The sequence below is a fragment of the Chenopodium album genome, chromosome 22 (genome assembly GCF_948465745.1).
Source record: "Chenopodium album chromosome 22, dcCheAlbu1.1, whole genome shotgun sequence".
Taxonomy (NCBI): domain Eukaryota; kingdom Viridiplantae; phylum Streptophyta; class Magnoliopsida; order Caryophyllales; family Amaranthaceae; genus Chenopodium; species Chenopodium album.
This window is the reverse complement of record NC_137855.1, coordinates 105,103-126,786: the sequence shown is the minus strand read 5'-3', so window position 1 is coordinate 126,786 and position 21,684 is coordinate 105,103. Positions and strand designations below refer to the sequence as shown.

At 38.3% G+C, this 21,684-nt stretch overlaps 2 protein-coding genes across 2 annotated transcripts; both read left to right on the top strand.

Annotated features, from left to right (window-relative positions):
* Window positions 1–7,694: 7,694 nt before the first annotated feature.
* LOC145606165 (uncharacterized) lies at window positions 7,695–10,881 on the top strand. The gene is made up of 6 exons (XM_081662216.1): window positions 7,695–7,709; window positions 7,876–8,055; window positions 8,155–8,227; window positions 8,329–8,743; window positions 10,175–10,402; window positions 10,779–10,881. Exons 1-6 carry the CDS (start codon window positions 7,695–7,697, stop codon window positions 10,879–10,881), a joined length of 1,014 nt encoding a protein of 337 aa, XP_081518342.1.
* A 1,194-nt stretch (window positions 10,882–12,075) lies between these two features.
* On the top strand, window positions 12,076–13,467 carry LOC145606163 (uncharacterized). Its single transcript, XM_081662215.1, has one exon. The coding sequence runs from the start codon at window positions 12,076–12,078 to the stop codon at window positions 13,465–13,467; it is 1,392 nt and encodes a 463-aa protein (XP_081518341.1).
* The last annotated feature ends 8,217 nt before the right edge of the window (window positions 13,468–21,684 follow it).

Below are 21,684 nucleotides of genomic sequence, written 5' to 3'. Positions count from 1 at the left end.
GACCATATTTATAACAACATTTATAAGTTCTATATTACGATTAATAAAATATAATATCGAGTTGCTCACAAGATTATTAAGTCGAGTTAGAGCTTGCAGCTTGCTCAACTCGTGCTCGTTAACATCTCGAGTCGACTGTTAACCGAGTCGAGTTCGAGATGCTCGCGAGTTGCTCAACTCAATTAGCACCCTTGGACATAAAGATGTAAACAAATTTTAAAATTAGGTAATTCTCACCACACCACCCCATATAATTCTATTTTACGGGCCAAGATAAATGACATTCACTTGGTCCTATTTGACAAAATTTGTATCTCACAACTAAGAGCTTGTGGAATTTAACCCTACTAGTGACACTTTGGGGGTGTGGATTCTCTTACCCTTCCAGCCATAAGGTACTACATACTCCTTACTCCTTAGTGACACTTGTGAGAGATATGCCCTTCTCTTTTGTGACAGTTGTGAGAGGTTCCGACCTTATAAAGTCTTTTTCCTTTACCAACCAAAATAAATTAAGCTACCATTGTTTATAGTAGTCCACTTCATACAAAGTAATGTCGCAAATTACAAATTTCAAAGTATTCCATATATTATCATATTCTTCTCAGACTTATATAGTTGCATGTCAAGGCCCTCAAAGGATCCTATGTGTGACAAATCTACTGCATTAGCAGAGGAGTGAAATCTTGGAGCACTTATTTTTATTTAATTCTTTTTAACAGGTACTTGTATTATTATTAATTTTAAGGGAAATTCTCATTGGTAGCAACAAACTATTGCACATTCTCATTGGTAGCAAATTTTTTTTAAAAGTCTCTTAAATAGCATTAGTAATCTAATTATTCTCTAATGTAGCATTATTTTACTAAAACTAACATAATTAAGTTAATTGGACTGACCATGGTTACATAATATGGAATGGACTAAAATACCCTCTTTTAATTTTGTAAATGCATCCCACTGATCAATTAATAAAGGCCCATTCATTGAAGACTTTGCCGTTGAACACTTTCGAACGTATTACTTGCTGCTGCGTTGATGATTTTCGAGCGCTAAACAACAATCATCAATCTACCAATTTCAATCCTAATCTCTCCAAGGTGTTGAATTTCGACTTTGGGAAGGTATGTCATCCTATCTGAACCCTAAATTTTCTGTTTTTTCGAATTGAAATGTATTGTTGTTATAATTGCTCTGTTTTTTTCATGGATGATTATTTGAGAAATCTGGGTTTTTATGGGCTGAAAATTTTGAATCTTTCTGGTAATTTAGGGTATGTTTTATTGTTAATTGGTGTGTGGTTTGTTTTGGGTTTTTATATGTCAATTCGTGTGGTTGTAATGGAGAAATTCTTGTGTATTTTTAGGGTTGTTAGTTCTGTCCAAAATAAGTTGAATGTTACGAATTTATTGAGTTAATGTTGCATGTTGAATTGAGATGTGTATTTGGTTTAATAAATGTAGAATGGGTGATGCTATTGTGTTGAAATTCAAGTTTAGAAGTGTTGATGTAGATGTTGTTGTCCAGGACATCGATAAGACAAACCTTATCGATGTGATCATAGATTATTGGGATTATGCCGTTAAACGACGTATTGAAATGCCCAAATTCCCTACATTTAGATATGTGCATAACAAAAATTACCACTATCTTAATAGTGATCAGGACTTAATGAAGATGTTCTATGACTTTGCTGGAAAGAATGAGATACACATATGGGTGTATGATGCTAATAGTCCAAGTCAAATTTTTAAAGATGCTAAGGCTTTAAGGACAACTAGGAATGCAAGACGGATTAAGGAACAAATGAAAGGTGTTGCAGAATCTGCTGGTATTTCACTCTCTGTTAACTTGGATGAAATGGGTGATTTGACTCAAAAAAGAGATACTGTCAAAACTAGAGGTGGGAGGTGTAGGGGTAGGGGTGAATATAGAGGTGTGGTGGAGTTAGGGGATCAACCAATTGAGGATGAGGATAATTTGAATGCAGATGTTCAGTTAGTTGGTAATAGAGGGAGAGGGGTTGGGAAAGGAAGGGGAGAGGAAGGGGCCAAGATAGAGGGAGGGGAAGGGGTAGAGGGAGAGGGGGTGGGAGAGGAAGGGGTACTGGAGGGAGGGGAAGGGGATTTGAGTACTGGTTGGGGCTTGAAACCGGGGACACAGAAGGAGTTGAATCAGGGATTGCAACTGACATAGGTGCTAGTGAACCTGAGAATGGGCCTGAGATTGAAGCAGACATAGGTGTTAGAGTGGTTAGAATAAGTCCAAGGAAACATAAACAATCTGATTACCCTCCACTACCATTGCAACTTGAACCTGTTTCATCCTTATCCTCTAAAACACTAGTGTTAAGAAAGAAAGTGCCAAATACAACAGCTAGGAGAAAAGGGTTGTTAGCTGCTAGTAGTTCAATGTCTAAATCTAATGGTGGAACACATGACATAGTTTCACTTGAAGATTTGGATATGGACTCTGACCAAGAAGAAGATCCACCATTCACCCATTTTGGACAAGTCAATAACTCTTCTAGTGATGCTGAAACTTTAGATGATGAAGAGGATATGCAACTAAGTGATGTTGATGATATGGTGGTATGTGATAACTATGATCCCTATGAAGATGATGTTTGGGTAGATGATGATATAGAAGATGATGGGGATGGGAATTACTTTGCAAAGCTTTATAAAAATGGAGAAATGTTTGATAGAGAAGAATATGGGAGAATAGAACTAAGACCATGGCAACTTTTTTATGACAAACAACATTTAAGAGATGTTGTTAGAGATTATTGCATACAATGTGGGTTTTCTGTTGTTGTTGATAGGGCAAATAATTCCATCTACACAGTGTACTATTCTGCAGAAGGTTGTGAGTGGAGGCTCCATGCTTCCAAACTGACAGATGGGTTCACTTGGGCTATCAAGTCTATTAAAAATCCTGATCACACATGCTTGGGTTTGGAGATAAAAAAACCCTATGGTAACTGCAGAGTTCTGTTAGAAGACATTAGAGCTAATAATGATATATCTAGTAAGGCTTTGAATGCTTTGTTATGGAATAGATACAATGTGCAAATGGCTACTAGTACATTGTATCGCGTCAGAGCAAGAGCTTTAATAGAGATACATGGTGGCTTTGATGAATCTTATGCATTTTTGCCTAGTTATTGTGAGATGATTAGGAGAACTAACCTTGGTTCAGATGCTACTTGTGTATGGAATCCAGCAACTCATGTTGACAGACCATTGGCTTTTGTCACAATCTTCATTTCTTTTAAGCCTTGTTTGGTTGGGCTAAGGGATGGAGTTAGGGGTTTTGTGGGAGTTGATGGAACTCACTTGAAAGGGAATTATGGGGGGGTTCTACTTTCTGCTATTGCATTAGATGGGAACAATGAGTTGTTTCCATTTGCATGGGGAATTGTGTCTACTGAAGATTCAGATACATGGAGCTTTTTTGTTCATCATTTGAGAGATCTACTAAGAGCAACTAGAAGAGGAGATAACTGGTGCATCATCTCAGATAGGCAAAAGGTATAGGGCTGGCAAAAACTGACCCGACCCGAAAACCCGACCCGAACCCGACCCGAAAAAAGCGGGTTAGGGTTGAGATTTTCGACCCGAAAACTTAAATGGGTTGACACGAACCCGAACCCGAAATTAAATGGGTTAGGTTAAGGTTGAAAATCTCAACCCGAAAACGACCCACTTAACCCGAAATAAATTTCAGGTCAAAATCAGGTCGGGTCAACCCGAACCCGACCTGAGAACCCGAACAATTTTAAGTAAAAAAAAAAAAAATCGTAAACATTGTAAATTAGGCAGCCCAGCCCAATTTCTTAAGAGGGTTCTACTTCTACATATAAAATGAAAACCCTAATTTTTCATTTTCTACCACATTTTAGATCAGCCGTCCTTACTCCTTACCCACTTCTCTGTTCTCTCTCTTTAATTTTCTCTCTCCTCAAAAACGGCACACTCAAAATTTCAAAAACCCTAAAATCACTTCACCATTGTTGAATTCGACTACAATTCTTATCTTCTCACTCTTATAAGGTACGTTTCTTGCTTATTGTTCTTAATTTGTGAGTTTATACGAATCGATTTTGTTATTTTACAAGTATATACAAATTAATTTATGCGAATTTATGCTGGGTTATGTAATTATACGAATTAATTTACGGATTTATGCGAATTCATGCTAGTTTATGTAACTATATGAATTGATTTATGCGAATTTATGCTAGATTATGTAATTACACATTTACACGACTGATTTATACGAATTTATGCAAATTTATGCTTGTTTATGTAATTATATGAATTGATTTATGGATTTATGCGAATGCATGCGAGTTTATATAATTACACGAACTGATTTATGCAAATTTATGCGAATTTATGCTTGTTTATGTACTTATATGAATTGATTTCTGGATTTATGCGTATTTATTCTAGTTTATGTAATTATACGAAGTTATTTATTGATTATTCGAATTAACTTTGTTATTTTCATGCTATCTATTGATTTTATGTAATTATACAAAATGATATAAGCATTATGCTAATTATACAAATTGATTTATTGATTTTGTTATGGATTATATGAATTTTTTGGACGATAAAGGAAGTAAATCTAGTTAATGTAATTTGGCAGGAAATAATTATGTCCAACAATGTTCAAGAACTTTCTTCCGGAGAGGAGGAAGAAATTAATTCAACAATGGATGTTAAGAGGAAGAGCAAAAGCCAGAAAGCTTCCCCTGGTAAACCTCGTGTGCTTGTTACTGGTAAGAAACGCCAACGTCGCCTTACTTCTGATGTTTGGGTGCACTTTGAGTTTCTGGATGAGCCTGATGCAAATGGTAATTTGATTTGCAAATGTAAAAAGTGTGGTGTAAGTTTTAATGGTAATAGTACGAATGGAACAGGAAATCTTCATCGTCATCTTAAAAATTGTAAACAAAGGTCATTTAGGGATGTTCGTCAAATGATTTTAGAGAAAACATCTTCTGGTTTAGGGAATAGATTGCCTGAATTTGATGCTTCCTATTTTCGTGAATTGTTGTGTCTTGCTATTGTTGAGCATGATCTGCCTTTTCAATTTGTGGAATATAAGGGTGTTAGGAGGTTATTTTCTTATCTGAATCCTAGTTTCAAACCTGTCACAAGAAACACCATAAAATCTGATGTGCTTAAGATGCAAAAAAAAGAAAAGGAGCAATTGAAAAATGTGTTGGCCTCTTCTTCTGGTAGAATTTCATTGACCTCTGATTGTTGGACTTCCATAACCACTGATGGATACATTTCATTAACTGCTCATTATGTTGATAAATATTGGTGTTTGCAAAAAAAGATTCTGAACTTCTCTTACATTGCTCCCCCTCATACCGGTATTCATTTATGTGATCATGTGTATGGGTTGTTAAAGGAATGGGGTATTCAAAAAAACATTTTTTCAATTACATTAGATAATGCTTCTTCAAATGATGTTTTTGCTGAAAATCTTAAAGGGGAACTTGATTTGATTTGTGGTGGGGAATTTTTTCATGTAAGGTGTTGTGCTCACATTCTTAATCTAGTTGTTCAAGATGGTTTAAAAGAGATTGATGGGGCTGTGTGTAAGATTAGGGAGAGTGTTAAATATTGTAAGAGTTCTCAATCTAGAAAACAAAGATTTATAAGTTGTGTAGCACATGTTGAACTTCAATCAACTCGATCTTTACAACAAGATGTTCCCACTAGATGGAACTCTACTTACATGATGCTTGATAGTGCTTTGTATTTCAAAAAAGCGTTAATTCACTTTCAAAAAGTTGATGCCAACTATGCTCATTGTCCTTCCACGGAAGAATGGGGTAGAGTAGAGAAAATATGCAAGTTTTTGAAAGTGTTTCATGATGTCACACTAGCCTTTTCCGGAACCAAATATCCTACTTCCAATCTTTACTTTTCTAATGTTTTAAAGGTTAGATTGTTATTAAAAAATGAAAAGATAAGTTCGGATCTTTTTATGCAAAAAATGGCTAACAAGATGCTTGACAAATTTGGAAAGTATTGGGCTGATTTTAGTACATTTATGGCTGTTGCTGTGGTGTTGGATCCACGATATAAGATTCAATGTGTCCAATGGGGTTACAAGAGGATCTATGGGGATGGTGTTGAATATGAGCTTGAGTTCTCTAAAGTTAGCAATTCTATAAAGGAACTATACGATTCGTATGCCGCATCTCATTCTTCATCAAGCAATGTAAATGTCAAATCTACTGATTCTGAGGTTTTGAAGGAACCTTGTGATGATTTTATGAAGGTAAACACTTCTTCCCTTATCTGTTTTGTTGTATTATCATATTATGAAATCTGATTTTATGTTTTGTTGTATTATGAAATATGATTTAATGTTTTGTTGCATTATGAAATCTGATTTATATAATCTGATTTATATAATCTTATTATAAGTTTATAACCTGATTTCAAATTTGTATAATCTGATTATAACCTGATTTTATATATTCAGATTATAATCTGATTATTATCTGATTTATATAATCAGATTATAATCTGATTTTAAATAATCTAATTATAATCTGATTATATAATCTGATTATAATCTGATTATAATCTGATTATATAATCTGATTTATATAATCAGATTATAATCTGATTTTAAATAATCTAATTATAATCTGATTATATAATCTGATTATAATCTGATTATAATCTGATTATAATCTGATTATATAATCTGATATTAATCTGATTATATAATAATATAATCTGATATTTATGATTTGGTTTTTATAGGATTTTGATGATTTTTCTGTTGAGCAAACATCTGTGGCTATGAAATCAGAGATGGAAATGTATTATGAAGAGCCACTTATGCCTAGATCCAGCAACATTGATATTTTAGCTTATTGGAGAACTTGTTCAGTTCGTTACCCTGTTTTATCTCAATTGGCTAAAGATGTTCTTGCTGTCCCCGTATCAACTGTGGCTTCTGAATCAGCCTTTAGTACCGGGAGTCGGGTACTTGATTGTTATAGAAGTTCATTGAAGCCAGATACAGTGGAGGCTATAATTTGCTTAAGGGATTGGGCCTTTGGGCAAGGTAACTTATATATAATGTAATCTGATTTTATTTCTTATGTTGGCATGTATTATTGATGGTAACTTACTTGTTTTGTTTTTTTTTTGTGTGTGTTTTGTAGACTCTATGGATCCTCAATTGGAAATGCTTTGTGGATCAATTATGAAGCTTGACATAGAGAACAAGAATGATACGCAACCTACATCACCCGACTTTGAAAAACTTGAAAGCCCTTTTGAATCCTCTAATGTTATTTGAGAACTTAGATATTTGAACTTGTTTGGATTGTAATTTCTGGTTTGTAATTGATAATTAGGTGCCTTACTTAGACTACTTTTGGTTTTATTTGGACTTTTTGTTAGATTTGATTGTTTGAAGCATTGAATGTTTGTGCCTTTGTGGTTTGAAACTTAGTTGTTTAGGTCAGTTTCAGGTTAATTTCAGGTCATATTCAGGTTAATTTCAGGTCATATTCAGGTTAATTTTAGGTTAAAATAACCTTACTTAAATCTTAACAAAAAATCAGGTCAAATAAGGTCATTTTCAGGTTGACCCGAACCCGAAAAAATCAGGTTCAGGTTGAGGTTTTCAACCCGAAATGTTAAATGGATCAGGTTCAGGTCAGGGGGTATCTGACCCGAAATTACCTGACCCGAACACGAACCCGACCCGACCTGATCCGATTGCCAGCCCTAAAAAGGTATACTTCTGTAGCTATAAATCTATGTTAAATTGCATTTTTTTTTTTTGCATTATCTAGACTGATATTGATTGCCAAATTAACAGGGTATTGAAGCTGCACTTGACAAGGTCTGGCCAGATGTTGATAGGAGATACTGCACCAAACATTTGGCTGCCAATTGGAAGAAAGCATTTCCAGGTCCACTAATGCTCTCTCTGTTTTGGAAAGCATGTGGTGCCTATTCAGAATTTACCTTTAAGAAAGCAATGGAGCAAATGGACAAGGTTGGAAAATGAGGTAGATTGTGGCTTGCAAAGCTTGGAGAACAATCTAGGTGGACAAAGCATAAGTTCAACACTACAACAAAGTGTGACTCTAATAAGTCAAACTTTGTTGAGAGTTTTAATGCCACTCTTGGCATTGACAGATGTAGACCAGTCCTTACACTTTTAGAAGGTACAATTTAGTTCTGGGTATTACTTGCATTACTTGTTAGACATGTCCTTACTTGCATTAATATGGCTACTTTTGTTTCATAATTTACTTACTTTTGGTAGGTATTAGAAGAAATACCATGGTTAGATTGGCAACAAGAAGGCAAAAGTGTGAGGAGTGGAGCAGGACTGACATCTGTCCAAACATAGTGCAAAGGGTTCATAAGCTATGTCAGAACTCAAAAACTTGCCACTCTTACTTGTCTTCTGCCGGTGAGTTTGAGGTCTTTGAGGGTAAGTCATATCTTGCTGTAAGCTTGAATAAGCAAACATGTGCTTGTGGTCAATGGCAAATTTCTGGAATTCCATGCAGACATGGAATGAGGGCTATATTAGATTCAAAGCTTGACCCTCATGCATTTGTGGATGAGTGGTTTTCTGTCAAAAGGTACAAGGAAGCCTATGCAAATGGGATTAAGTCCATACCTGATGCTCAACAGTGGCCTGAGTTCAATGTGCCAAAGATAATGCCACCTGAGTTAAAAAGAGGAATTGGGAGACCTTTGACAGGCTAAAGTCGTATCTCCTAATCAAAAGTAATTACCTAAGTCCTCTAACTAAAGTAGATAGGGAAGTAGGGTCGAATCCACAGGGAAACTAGTCTTTCTATTCCTAATTAATTAATAGCAATCTAAATTATTAGTAACAATTTGTTGTGATTTAAAGATTATACTACGAAGAATATAAGTAGGGAGAATAAAATAAGAGGAATCAATGAATTACAGACCTAGGGCATAGGTTCACCAATAAATAATATTCCAGGGTAAAACATAATAACCAATCATCAATGCATCAATTAACCAGATAATAAAGGGCTTTCGCTACGTATTACAATCACAGAATTAATCTACCGGTATTAAATCTCATCTCTCGAATCTCGACTTAACCATTTATAGATTAACCTGCCTATTGAAACTAGACCTAAACATCAATTCTCATCTCTCGAATCTCGAATCAATATTGTCAAACTCATGCATAAAAGATCAGGCCTAATCTAGTCACAGAGCATTAAATCAATCAATAGGAAATTAATATAGCATTGATAATTAACAACAATAAATTACCCCTTCATATTATTTATGGATCCCCATAAACCCTAGAAAGAGAACTACTCAGACATAATTAAAGCTAAACAAAATATAATAATTAAACAAGACATGAAGAAATTGAATGAATAAAAATACTAAGATTAATAAGAGAGAAATCGTACCAAGACGGCGGAATTACAATGGAGTTTTAGGGAACAAGAGAGAAAATAAGTCTAGAGAGAGAAAGTCTAAGTAGAGAGAGAAGGAACTAAAAACTAGAGTAAGAGAAGTGAAAAAAAGAGGTATCTAATCTTGCCTAATAAAATTACCTTAATACTAAACAAGAGTTATCCGCTAAAACAAATTAATTGGAACTAAGATTCCCTAAAAGCCACTCGCGCCCGGCCGGGCAAAGGGCCGCCCGACCGGGCCCGCCTTTTTCAGGTCAGGTCTTCTCGCACCCGGCCGGGCGCGGGCTATCTCAAGTGTTGCTTCGCCCCGCTCGGCCGGGCGCGCCTTCGGGCGGAGCCTTGCTAGTCCGGGCGGAGCTCTTAGGCTTCACGGCTATCTTCTTGGGCCTCCGAACTTGGCCCAATTGCCTTGTATTTCCAAAACTGAGCCCTTAATCACCGATTTGCTACCTCCAATCGGTCTTGGGCTATCGAAAGTGGTCGCGGCCTTCCAACGCTCGTAGTTGCTCCTCAAAAATCCGGGAAAATGCTCCAAGTACGCAAATTCCTACAAAACTCAAGCAAAACTACAAAAACACTGGAAAACACAAATTAGTAATAAAAGTGGCTCGAAGGTTCCAAAAACACTACTAATTACGACCAAGGGACGGGGGTAAATATATATATAAAATGAACACATCAACCTTGCAGAAACAGAAAGAGAGATGATACAGAGGAAAGGAAGGGAAAGAGAGCTAAGACTGTTAGGTGCAACAAGTGTCAAGATTATGGCCATAATGCTCAGACTTGTAAGGGAGGAGCTACTGCAAAGCAAAAATGGGGTGGAAAGAAAGAGAACACTAAAAAGGATGCATCTTCTCAGGCTACTAATGTTCAGCTTAATCCTTCTCCACCTAGAAACACCAGACAAAGTGCAAGGTTGGCTGCATCTCAACCACAACCATCTATAGTCGCCAAATCAGGAGCTATTTGTAACTTTGCATCACAACCAAGAAAAGTGCAATAACTTATTAGATGAGTAAACATGGTGGATATTCTGTTTTTTGAGCAATATGTTTTTTGCTTGAACAAGTGGTTTATTTCAATTTGAACTTTGTTATGGATGAATGTCAACACCTGTTTTTGGGATCATTTGTATATTCTATCATTTTTGGGATTGAAAATGGCAGTTTGTTGATTATATATGAATGTCAATTCTTGTCAATTTTTGATGTCATCTCACCATGTCCACACTAACCTTGTTTTGGGTCTGCTGTATTATTTTGCAGCATAAAGCATCTGAATGTATTTGCAGATTGATGGCCAACGAGCCGATGACTAATTCAAGAGGTGGTTGTAATAGCCATGATGTTAACAGATCATGGACATTTGTAGATACTAGGTTATTTGCTTCGTAAAGTAGTTGTCCTGGCTCATGGAAGATCTTCCCCATTTTGAATATATTTCGAATATCTTTGTAAACCCTAGAGTTCCCTAGGTATAAATAAGCACAATTAGACATTTTGAGCAGGCATATACGCACATATACTCTGAATATAATAGAATTACTCGGCATTCATCTGCGGAGCATCGTCCTTACTGAAGAGGGAGGCTATTCCTTATTCAGTATTGTATTTCTAAACTTGTTCTTTTCGTAGTAATATTCATTCTGTTTGTTTATTGCTGTTTCATTGCTTATCTACTGCTTTATTGGTGCCTTATTGCTATTTATTGCGCTTTTGGTAGTATGATTGTTATTACCCCTCAAACCTAGCAGATTCTCATACGTCCTTGTTGAGATTTGCCTAAACAATTTGGCGCCCACCGTGGGGCTGATAATCGATTAACCTACCAATTCGCCAAAAACCAATACAAATACCATGTCTGGGCACTAAGTACCCTTTACCATGGCCGAAATCAATGAGGGAATGAACGCATTCCGTCAAACCTTAGACCAACAAAAAAGCCAAATCGAAACATTGTTGGCCCAAAAAGTCCAAACCGAAGCCAAACTTACCAGTCTCACCAAGCAAAATGAAGCCCTCCGTAGCCAAATACAGTCAGTCGCTTCCAAAACCAATAATACCAGAAAAAACACTGAAAGTATAGCCATGCAGCTCGATATGTCAGGTGTCTTTCATACCCCTAACGGGGAAAAAGGATCTAACACTAGGGAAACAACCCTAGATCTGGACTCTTTGAATGCAGGAACCCCTAAGCAGAATGAACAAGAAAGATCTGAAGAGGGAAAGATAGAGAAGATGGTCAAAGAGTACCTCAAGGCAATAGAAGCCAAGATCGCCAAGATCCCTGGAATGCCAAAGCCCATGGAGGAAGAAGCATCAGATGGCTATATAGAGTCTCCTTTCTCAGAAGAGATCGCCATGGTAGAAGTGCCAAAGAGGTTCAGCACACCCAACATGGCCATGTACGATGGAACAACAGACCTTGATGAGCATGTATCCCTTTACAAACAGAAGATGATGACCAGCTCAATCCCCAGAGACATCAGAGAGGCCATCATGTGCAAAGGCTTTGGAGCCACATTATCAGGTCCAGCCTTAACTTGGTTCATTAATTTAGATAATGGGACAATTCGATCTTTTGCAGGAATGGTAAACCTATTCAAGATCCAGTTTGCCAGCAGCAGGAAAATAGAAAAGCAGTCATCGGATTTATATCGTATTGTGCAAAGACACGGTGAATCCTTAAGAGATTACCTTAATAGGTTCAACAGGGAAAAGATTGGAATACACAAGTGTGATGCTCCCACAACCATTGAAGCGTTCAGAAGAGGATTGCTAGATCACAGTGAGCTCTACAAGGAGTTGACCAAATATCCATGCGCAACCTTTGAAGATGTACAAGCTAAGGCAATGGCTCAAGTCAGATTCGAAGAGGATACATATGCAAGAAAAACTCTAGAGCTCAGAAAGGATGAAGACCGCTCGTCAAGAAGGAACAACAACTTCCCCAGGAGAGATAATCGATTCAAGCCGTATCAGCGTTCCCGCTTTGATGAAGGGTCAGTCAACGCTGTCGAAGGAGAGTTTTCTGATTGGAGAGAAGATCCTGAGCTCCCACCAAAGTTACACGAGTATTGCTTCAATGTCAATCCTGTAGGAGTAATAAGGACCTTGAACAAGATGGGGGATACTGTTCAGTGTCCAAGAAAGAATGATAGGCCTGGGGAAAAGAAGGATCCATCCAGATGGTGTGATTTCCATTCAGATATTGGTCACACTACTGATGAGTGTGTCGCGCTCAGAAAGGAAGTTGCATACCTATTAAAGAAGGGCTACCTCAAAGAACTCTTGTCAGACAGATCTAAAGCTTCAGGGAAGGATAGAGAGTCCAAGCAAGGAGGTCCTCCACCCCCACCTCCAATTGTTAAGACCATCTGTTTCATAACAGGAGGGTCAGAAGTATGCGGCCTAACATATTCAGCAGCGAAGCGGCACGCAAAGGAAAGTAACAAAGAGCAACCAGACAAGAGGGAGAAATCAAAGATAGACATCCCTATCATGTTTGAAGGAAGCGACGCGGTAGAAGGTCATCATGACGGCCTAGTAATCTCACTCCCAGTTGGAAATTGCATGATTAAGCGAATCCTAGTTGACAATGGAAGTTCTGCAAACATCATCATGCTGGATACCCTGAAGCACATGAACATAGATGAGAAAAGTATAGTTAACAAGTCAACAATGCTAGTGGGATTCAGTGGGGAAACCAAGAAGACAAGTGGAGAGATTACATTGGCAACATATGCAAAGGGGATCAACCTGCAGGTTAAATTCTTAGTAATCGACACCCTGTCCTCATACAATATGATTTTGGGAAGACCTTGGATACACGAAATGAAAGCCATCCCTTCTACGTACCATCAGGTCATCAAGTTTCCTACTAGATGGGGAATTCAAGAAATCAGAGGAGATCCTAGGGAAGCCAAAGAATGCTACAAGATAGCACTGAAAGCAACATCTGCGGAGAAGAGTTCAGCATAGCAATCAGAGGATCAGCTGGGCCAAGAGAAGTTGAGTATATCAGAAGAGCAAGAAGCTACTGAAGTCCAGCTGAACCCCTTACATCCAGATCAGAAAGTCAGAATAGGGTCAGAACTTAAAGCGGAAATCAGACAACAGATTCACGACTTTCTAGAAGAAGAGAAAGATGTGTTTGCTTGGACCCATGAGGATATGAGAGGCATTACCCCAGAGGTTATCACTCACAAGCTAAATGTAGACCCAATGCATACACCAGTGAAACAAAAAAGAAGAAAATTCGCGCCAGAAAGGAACAAGATCATCAACGAAGAAATTCAAAACCTACTCAAGACTGGAAAAATCAGAGAAGTAAGGTACCCAGAGTGGCTTGCCAACGTGGTGGTAGTAAGAAAGAAGAATGGGAAATGGCGGATTTGCATAGATTTCACAGACATCAACAAGGCTTGCCCGAAAGACCCATTCCCTTTACCTCACATCGATGCTATGGTAGACGCCACAGCAGGACACGAATTGTTATCCTTTATGGACGCCTACAGTGGTTACAACCAGATCCTCATGCACAAGGACGACCAAGAAAAGACAGCCTTCATTACCAGCCAAGGAATATATTGCTACAAAGTAATGCCTTTCGGATTGAAGAACGCAGGAGCAACATACCAAAGGTTGGTAAACAAGATGTTTGAAAAACAAATTGGGAACACGATAGAAGTCTACATAGATGATATGGTAGTTAAATCCAAGAAGGCAGAAGATCATGTCAGAGACCTCAGAGAAGCATTCGTCATCCTGAAACAATATGGCATGAAGCTGAACCCTACAAAGTGCACGTTTGGAGTACAGTCAGGAAAATTCTTGGGATACATGGTTACGCAAAGAGGAATAGAAGCCAGTCCAGAACAGGTCAAAGCTATCTTAGATCTAGAACGACCAAAATCCAAGAAAGATGTACAGAGCTTAACAGGGAAAATCGCGGCATTGAACAGGTTCATCTCAAAGTCTTCAGAAAAGAACAGGGCCTTCTACGAGGTACTGAAAAAGAACAAGGAGTTTAAATGGGAACAAGAACATGATGAAGCATTCCAGAAGCTGAAAGAATACCTAGCCAACCCGTTGATTCTCTCCAAACCTAAAGAAGGGGAGCCACTCCAGCTGTACCTTGCAGTGTCTGAAGGGACGGTCAGCGCAGTCCTCACAAGAGAAGAAGAAAAGGAACAATTTCCAATCTACTATGTCAGCAAGACCCTGCTCAGTGCGGAAACACGATACGCCTCATTGGAGAAAATCATTTTAGCCTTGTTCACTGCTTCAGTAAAGCTACGTCCATACTTCGAGAGTCATCCCATACAAGTACGGACCAACTACCCCATCAGAGCTATCATAAGAAAACCAGAAATGTCAGGAAGGATGGAAAAATGGGCCCTACATCTAAGCAGGTACGACATACAGTACGAACCTAGGACGGCAGTCAAATCTCAAGCTTTAACAGACTTCGTAGCAGACTTCAGCCCTACACTTGAAGAAGAAGCACAAAAGGAAGTACTAGCCTTACAGGAACCAAAGGTTGCACAAAAATGGACACTCCATACAGATGGTGCAGCAAACATACGAGGAGTGGGCTTAGGAGTAGTACTGACATCACCCCAAGGAGACAAGATAGCACAGGCAATAAGGTGCAACTTCAAGGCTACCAATAATGAAGCCGAATATGAAGCGCTCATTACAGGACTAACCGTTGCAAGAGATATGAAGATACAACACCTAGAAGTAATCTCTGATTCTTTGCTCATGGTAAACCAAATCAACGGGCAGTATGCAGCAAAAGACACCAGAATGATTGCCTACCTGGAAGTCACGAAGAAGCTCATCAAAGAATTCAAGGAGTTCAAGATAGAACAAGTACCCCGGAACCTAAACACCGAAGCAGATGCATTGGCAAATTTGGGATCAAACATCAATCCAGAAGAATTTGGGGCAATCCCTCTAGTACATGTACTCTCACCAGCCATAGAGAAGGAATCAACCATGAGTGTCTACGAAATTCAAACAGGCCCTACAGAAGAAGAAGACAACAGTTGGATAACACCCCTGAAGGAATACCTCCTGGGCAACACGAAACCAACAGGGAAAGTAACAGCTCAAGCATTCGCTCAGAAAGCCTCCAAGTATTGCCTAATCAGCAATGTACTCTTCAAGAAGTCTGCAGCGGGACCGTTCTTAAGATGCCTGGAAAGAAAAGAAGCTCAACAAGTCTTACAATCCTTACACAGTGGAGAATGCGGAAATCACTCCGGAGGAAGAAATTTAGCCAACAGGGCACTCAGAATGGGATACTACTGGCCCAGTATGAGAAGGGACGCAGTTGAGTTCGCCAAGAAATGCTTAGCATGCCAAAAACATGCGCCTTTGACACACAAGCCGTCAGAAGAGTTACACCCAACATTGACACCGTGGCCATTTATGAAGTGGGGAATGGATATAGTAAAATTACCACCGTCATCAGGGCAGAGAGTGTACTTCTTAGCAATGACAGACTACTTTTCCAAATGGATTGAAGCAGAAGCGTACAAGGAGATCAAGGATAAGCACGTCATTTCATTTATAAAGAGGAACATTCTAAGCAGATTCGGAGTACCAGCGGAGATCATTACAGACAACGGGTCTCAATTCATCAGCAACAAAACTACCAAGTTCTGTAAGGAATGGAACATCTCCCTTATCACATCTACACCAAGATACCCACAAGCGAATGGACAAGCAGAATCAAGTAACAAAGTCCTCATAGGCAACATGAAGAAAAGGCTGGAGGGAGCCAAAGGGAAATGGGCAGACGAACTACCCAACATATTATGGGCAGACAGAACAACCCCTAAAGGCGCTACAGGTCATACCCCTTTCTCACTGGTGTACGGATGTGAAGCAGTAATACCAACAGAGGTAGAAGTGCCTACAGCAAGGTACGGACTGATGACAGAAGAAAGAAACCAAGCAGAACTAATTCACAATTTAGACACAGTAGAGGAGCTAAGGGAAGACGCACAAATGAGAATGGCAGCATACCAACAGGAAGTAGCAAGATCCTTCAACAAGAACGTTAGAGTCAAAGCATTCAAGCTAGGAGACTGGGTCCTCAGAAAGGTATATGAAAACACCAAGGAAGTTAACGCAGGAAAGCTAGCACCCAACTGGGAAGGACCCTATGAAATCACCAGGGTAGTAGGTAATGGAGCATACAGACTCAGGAACGCAGAAGGGAAAGAGGTGCAGCGAAGCTGGAACGCAGCACATTTAAAATTATATCATTTCTGAAGAAGGTACGCAATTGTTATTTCTATTTTGTAAAACACAAACAACAGGAAAACAAGCAAAAATGCAAAAAAATCAGAAAACAGAAAAACACAAAAATCTCCAACAGCCAGATTCAGCACGAAAGGTACTCATCTATCCTTATCTTTTGTCAATTTACTTTATGATCATTACGAGTACTGACTTTGGCATCGGAGGGCCGTTGGGGAAACCCACGGCCACCCCTCACCTTCTTCTATTTCGCAAGGAACACGACCGATATCACAGAGCAAGGATACAATAAGTCCCTTCACTACAGAACAAAGGCAAGGCATTCCTGAAAGGAACAGACATATCACCCTCACAGAACTTACAAACACATGTAAGTGTAATACAACTGTAATACAACTGTAACACATTCGTGATACAATTGTAAACACACCACACTACGCGGAAACAAGAATCACACAGTAAAAAGGCAGAAATACTTAAGTTACACTACAACGAAATTAAACAAAGCATCCAGCTACAAACACGTAGCACAAAAGAAGAACAAATTATCCAAACTGCACTAAGGCAATAAACAGAAACAACATCCAAAGTTGTACATTTTTTTAAGGTGACGCAGCACCAGCTAAACTAATTCTCTCCCATATTGTTAGCAGGGATCACTTCTTCAGCTACAGGCTTCATCACCTCTGGGGCATCCTTGACTTCTTCATTATGAGGAGAATTCACCTCCTCATCAGCAAAGCTCAGCAGTAAGGTACCAGGAGCAGCAGTCCCTTCAGGAAACGTCCTCTCAAAAGAAGCCTTATCACCATCATAATCCCAAGCCTCATGCTTTCCTTGCTGAAACTCCTCCATCATCTCAAGACGTGCTTTCCCATAATAGTACGTAGCAGCATCAATGGCCTCATTAGCAGCTTCCTTCAGGGTACTTTTCAGCCCGTCCCGCTCAGAAATGCAGTCCCGATGCTTAGCTCGTTCAGACTTCAAAGCTTCAGTAGCAGCCTTGTACTTATCAGACAAAGCATCACGTTCCTTCTTCATAGCTTCATACACCCGAGAAAATTCTGACACCTTGCCTAAAACACCAAGGCAGGACTGGAGACTCTACACAGCAAAGACGAAAGGTAAAGAAGCATATTTCAATAAGGTCGATTTTTATGCGAAAAATTTTTGGAGTACACCATACCTGGAAGGACTGTACAGCCGCTTCTTGGGAAAGATCAGCAAAAGTCATCGAAGACTGGCGATCCTTGAAGGAGGGAAACAACAAGGTATCCACATGTGGAGCAAGAGAGTCAAAGGAAAACTCAGCAGCGTCAACATCAATGGGCATCTCCAATTTCCTCTTAAGACCAGCACGAGGCGGAGGCGGAGGTGCAGCACCCCTAGGAGCAACCATCTTGATGGGAACAGCCTCAGAAGTCTGGGGAGACGAACAAGACTTAAGACGACCCAAGATGGAGGATGAGCTAAGAAGATCATGAGACCTCAGTGACCTTGTTGTATCTACAGGGAATACAGTTGGGTCAATAAACATACAACTAGGAATACAACAAATGTACACAACAAGGATCACATTAAACGTATACAGCAAGAACGTCAATAACAAACAACTGAGAATAACAAATACGCGCAAATGTGTTCAACAAAGAAACAGCCAAATTCAAAAATAAAAACACAAAAGCAAACCAGCCACGTATTCACAAAAGCATAAGCACAATAAAGCATCAAATTCACAAGGGAGAAAGAAAACAAACCTTGAGACATGGCTGGAGCACCTTTCTGCTCAGAATTAGATTCGTCCAAAGACTTAATTTGAACAACTACCTCAGGCTGCGTCAATTTGATGAAAGACCTCTCGTCCGCACTCAACTCGTATAACTTGTCTATCAAGGATGGAGACTGAGAGCGCTGCTTCAATTTACTCACTGCAATCAACAGGCAAATAAGCCCAAATCAACAAAGAAGGAAAGAAGAATATAAAAGAATAAGAAACAAAATACCTTCGGCCTCAACGGTGTCAATCAAAAAATCACAATCATCACCCAACGAATCGATCCTCACAAAGAAGAATTTGTGATACCACTTTTTGTCAAACGCCTTCTCCAGATCAGTCACCAAAGGACCAACGCCATCCTTCAGGCGAAGACCAACCCGACCTTTACCACTGGTCCTGATAGTGTAAGGGTAACACAAATCCCTCACATCAAGTTCTATACCCAATTTCGCACTCAGCAAATCCAAAATTATCAATACCCTCCAAGTTTGGGGCAATAACTGACAAGGCGAAACCCTAACTCTAGAAAGAAATTGACGAACAAGAGCAGAAAATGGAAACGTATGCCCAATTACAAAGGGATACTCAAAGAAACACACCCAACCAGGAGCAATCCAGTCAGCCCTCTCCCTGGCTGATGGAATTTTCACCACAACCCCATCAGGAAAACGCGCAAGTGTAGCAATGTTCTGAACCTCCTCCTTCGTAACAGTGGAAGGATAAGTATCCTTGACAGGAAAGACGTTCTGCGCTACCAAGTTCGGCTTTTTCACACCCTCATCCACCCCAGCAAACACCACTCTCACACGATCATCCATCACAAAAACAAGAAAAGAAAAATACAAAGCAAAACAGAGCAAACAGAGAGGAGAAAGAAAATACCTGATGAAATTGAAATTAGGGGCAAAGCAATTGAAGTGATTAGACAACAGCCTGCACACCTAATAAATACCAAAGACGGAAATAAAACCGTCCTTCACAGTTATCGAGGAAGTTGCCTTAAAACCGCCACCACTTTCTATTTTGTTAACCGTTGAAGCAATTTCTGAATTTCAAAATAGTTTCCAGAATTTTCTTTAAGTAATTTTCACTTCCAAATACTTGGAAATAAAAATTAGGGGCAATTGTTGGGCCCGTATTGTAATACGACCCATAAAGTTTAGGGCACCAGTCCAAGAAGTAATGCATCAACAAAATAAGCAAAGCGGCTCGATTGGAATAAACAAGGAAAGCAGCATCAAGGATATCAATCAAAAAGATACTTGCCAAAGATACACCTACAGAACAGGGAAGGAGATAAATCAAGAAGATCTTCCCCATTTTGAATATATTTCGAATATCTTTGTAAACCCTAGAGTTCCCTAGGTATAAATAAGCACAATTAGACATTTTGAGCAGGCATATACGCACATATACTCTGAATATAATAGAATTACTCGGCATTCATCTGCGGAGCATCGTCCTTACTGAAGAGGGAGGCTATTCCTTATTCAGTATTGTATTTCTAAACTTGTTCTTTTCGTAGTAATGTTCATTCTGTTTGTTTATTGCTGTTTCATTGCTTATCTACTGCTTTATCGGTGCCTTATTGCTATTTATTGCGCTTTTGGTAGTATGATTGTTATTACCCCTCAAACCTAGCAGATTCTCATACGTCCTTGTTGAGATTTGCCTAAACAATTTGTAGAAACAAAAATAAGCCTATTTTACTCCATATATTGTCTTTTAACACTGAAGTGTAAGTTATGTCTTATTGATAAGGTCATAAATCATTTTGCAGAAAATGGAATGAAATTAAACTAACTCAACCTGTTTTTACATGAACCTCTTGGTGTTAAAATGATGCATAAGAAACTTTCAAAAAAATAAAATAAAAATGATGCATAAGAAAAGTAGTTTATTGTGTAGCTTAAACTCCTAGAAGGTGTAGCAATATTACTGCAGATAATAATTTTCTGATGCTACATATTACTGACCTGGGGCTTATGCTTATTTGTAGGCCTACTAACCCGGTAATGTACTTTATAACACAACACAACCATATTTTGCACTTTCTAAACCCCTCATAAGCAGATAACAATTCCTGTTTTATGTATTTTAAAGCCAATCTAGCACAAGGTCTTCTCTTAAACAAAAGTAGTACTTATTAATTAGCTGAGGCTTTCTGATAGTTAGTCCTCTTTTATTTTATTTATTTATTTTTTTAATTACTGTTGGGAAATCGATTGATGAGAATATGAGATGGTGACAATGGAGCTTTTGCATGGCTTTCCAGGTTGTAGGGCGAATTGGCAGTGCCTAAAATTACTCCAATTCATTCAATTGTGATACTTAAGCTGCAATTTACATTGCTTAAAGTCCAGTTTTCCTTTGCTTGTATCTTATTAATGAGGCTAGAATGCGATATAATTGCACATTAAAAATCTTGTAAACTAAATATCCCGATGAAGCTGATTGTGCCTGTTTATATGTTTGATTGAATTTAATTTTTCTCCTCTACAACTTAAATGGAGAGTATAGAATCGTTCTATTGTCCGCAGGTATAGAATTGTTTTAATTGTGTTGGAGGGAAATTATGTAACCATGGTTAGTCTAATTAACTTAATTATGTTAGTTTTAGTAAAATAATGCTACATTAGAGAATAATTAGATTACTAATGCTATTTAAGAGACTTTTAAAAAAAAATTGCTACCAATGAGAATGTGCAATAGTTTGTTGGAGAATTTCCCTAATTTTAATGAAATCAAGTAGTCAATTACATGACCATCCAGTCAATTCAACTATTAAGAATAAGCTGAATAACCAGTAACACACTTACCAAAAGGTTCAATCTCAAATCATTAGTAATCCACTAATCCTTTTCTGCCAAAAGCCAAATTCAAGTCATTAACACATGGTTGACAAAAGCACCTGCCAACCATTTATTTTACTATTTTTCTTTTTGTTGGCTTTAAAATATTTAATATTAATTTATTTATTTCATATGACATATATATATACAAATTAAAAATTCAGAAAATTATAAATGTACTTTATTTATCCACATTATTTTTTATATTTTTTAATCACATTTATAGTTTATACAACGTAGTCACATGAAGTTTTATTAAATTATCATGATGCGGGGTATAACTTTCAAAATATC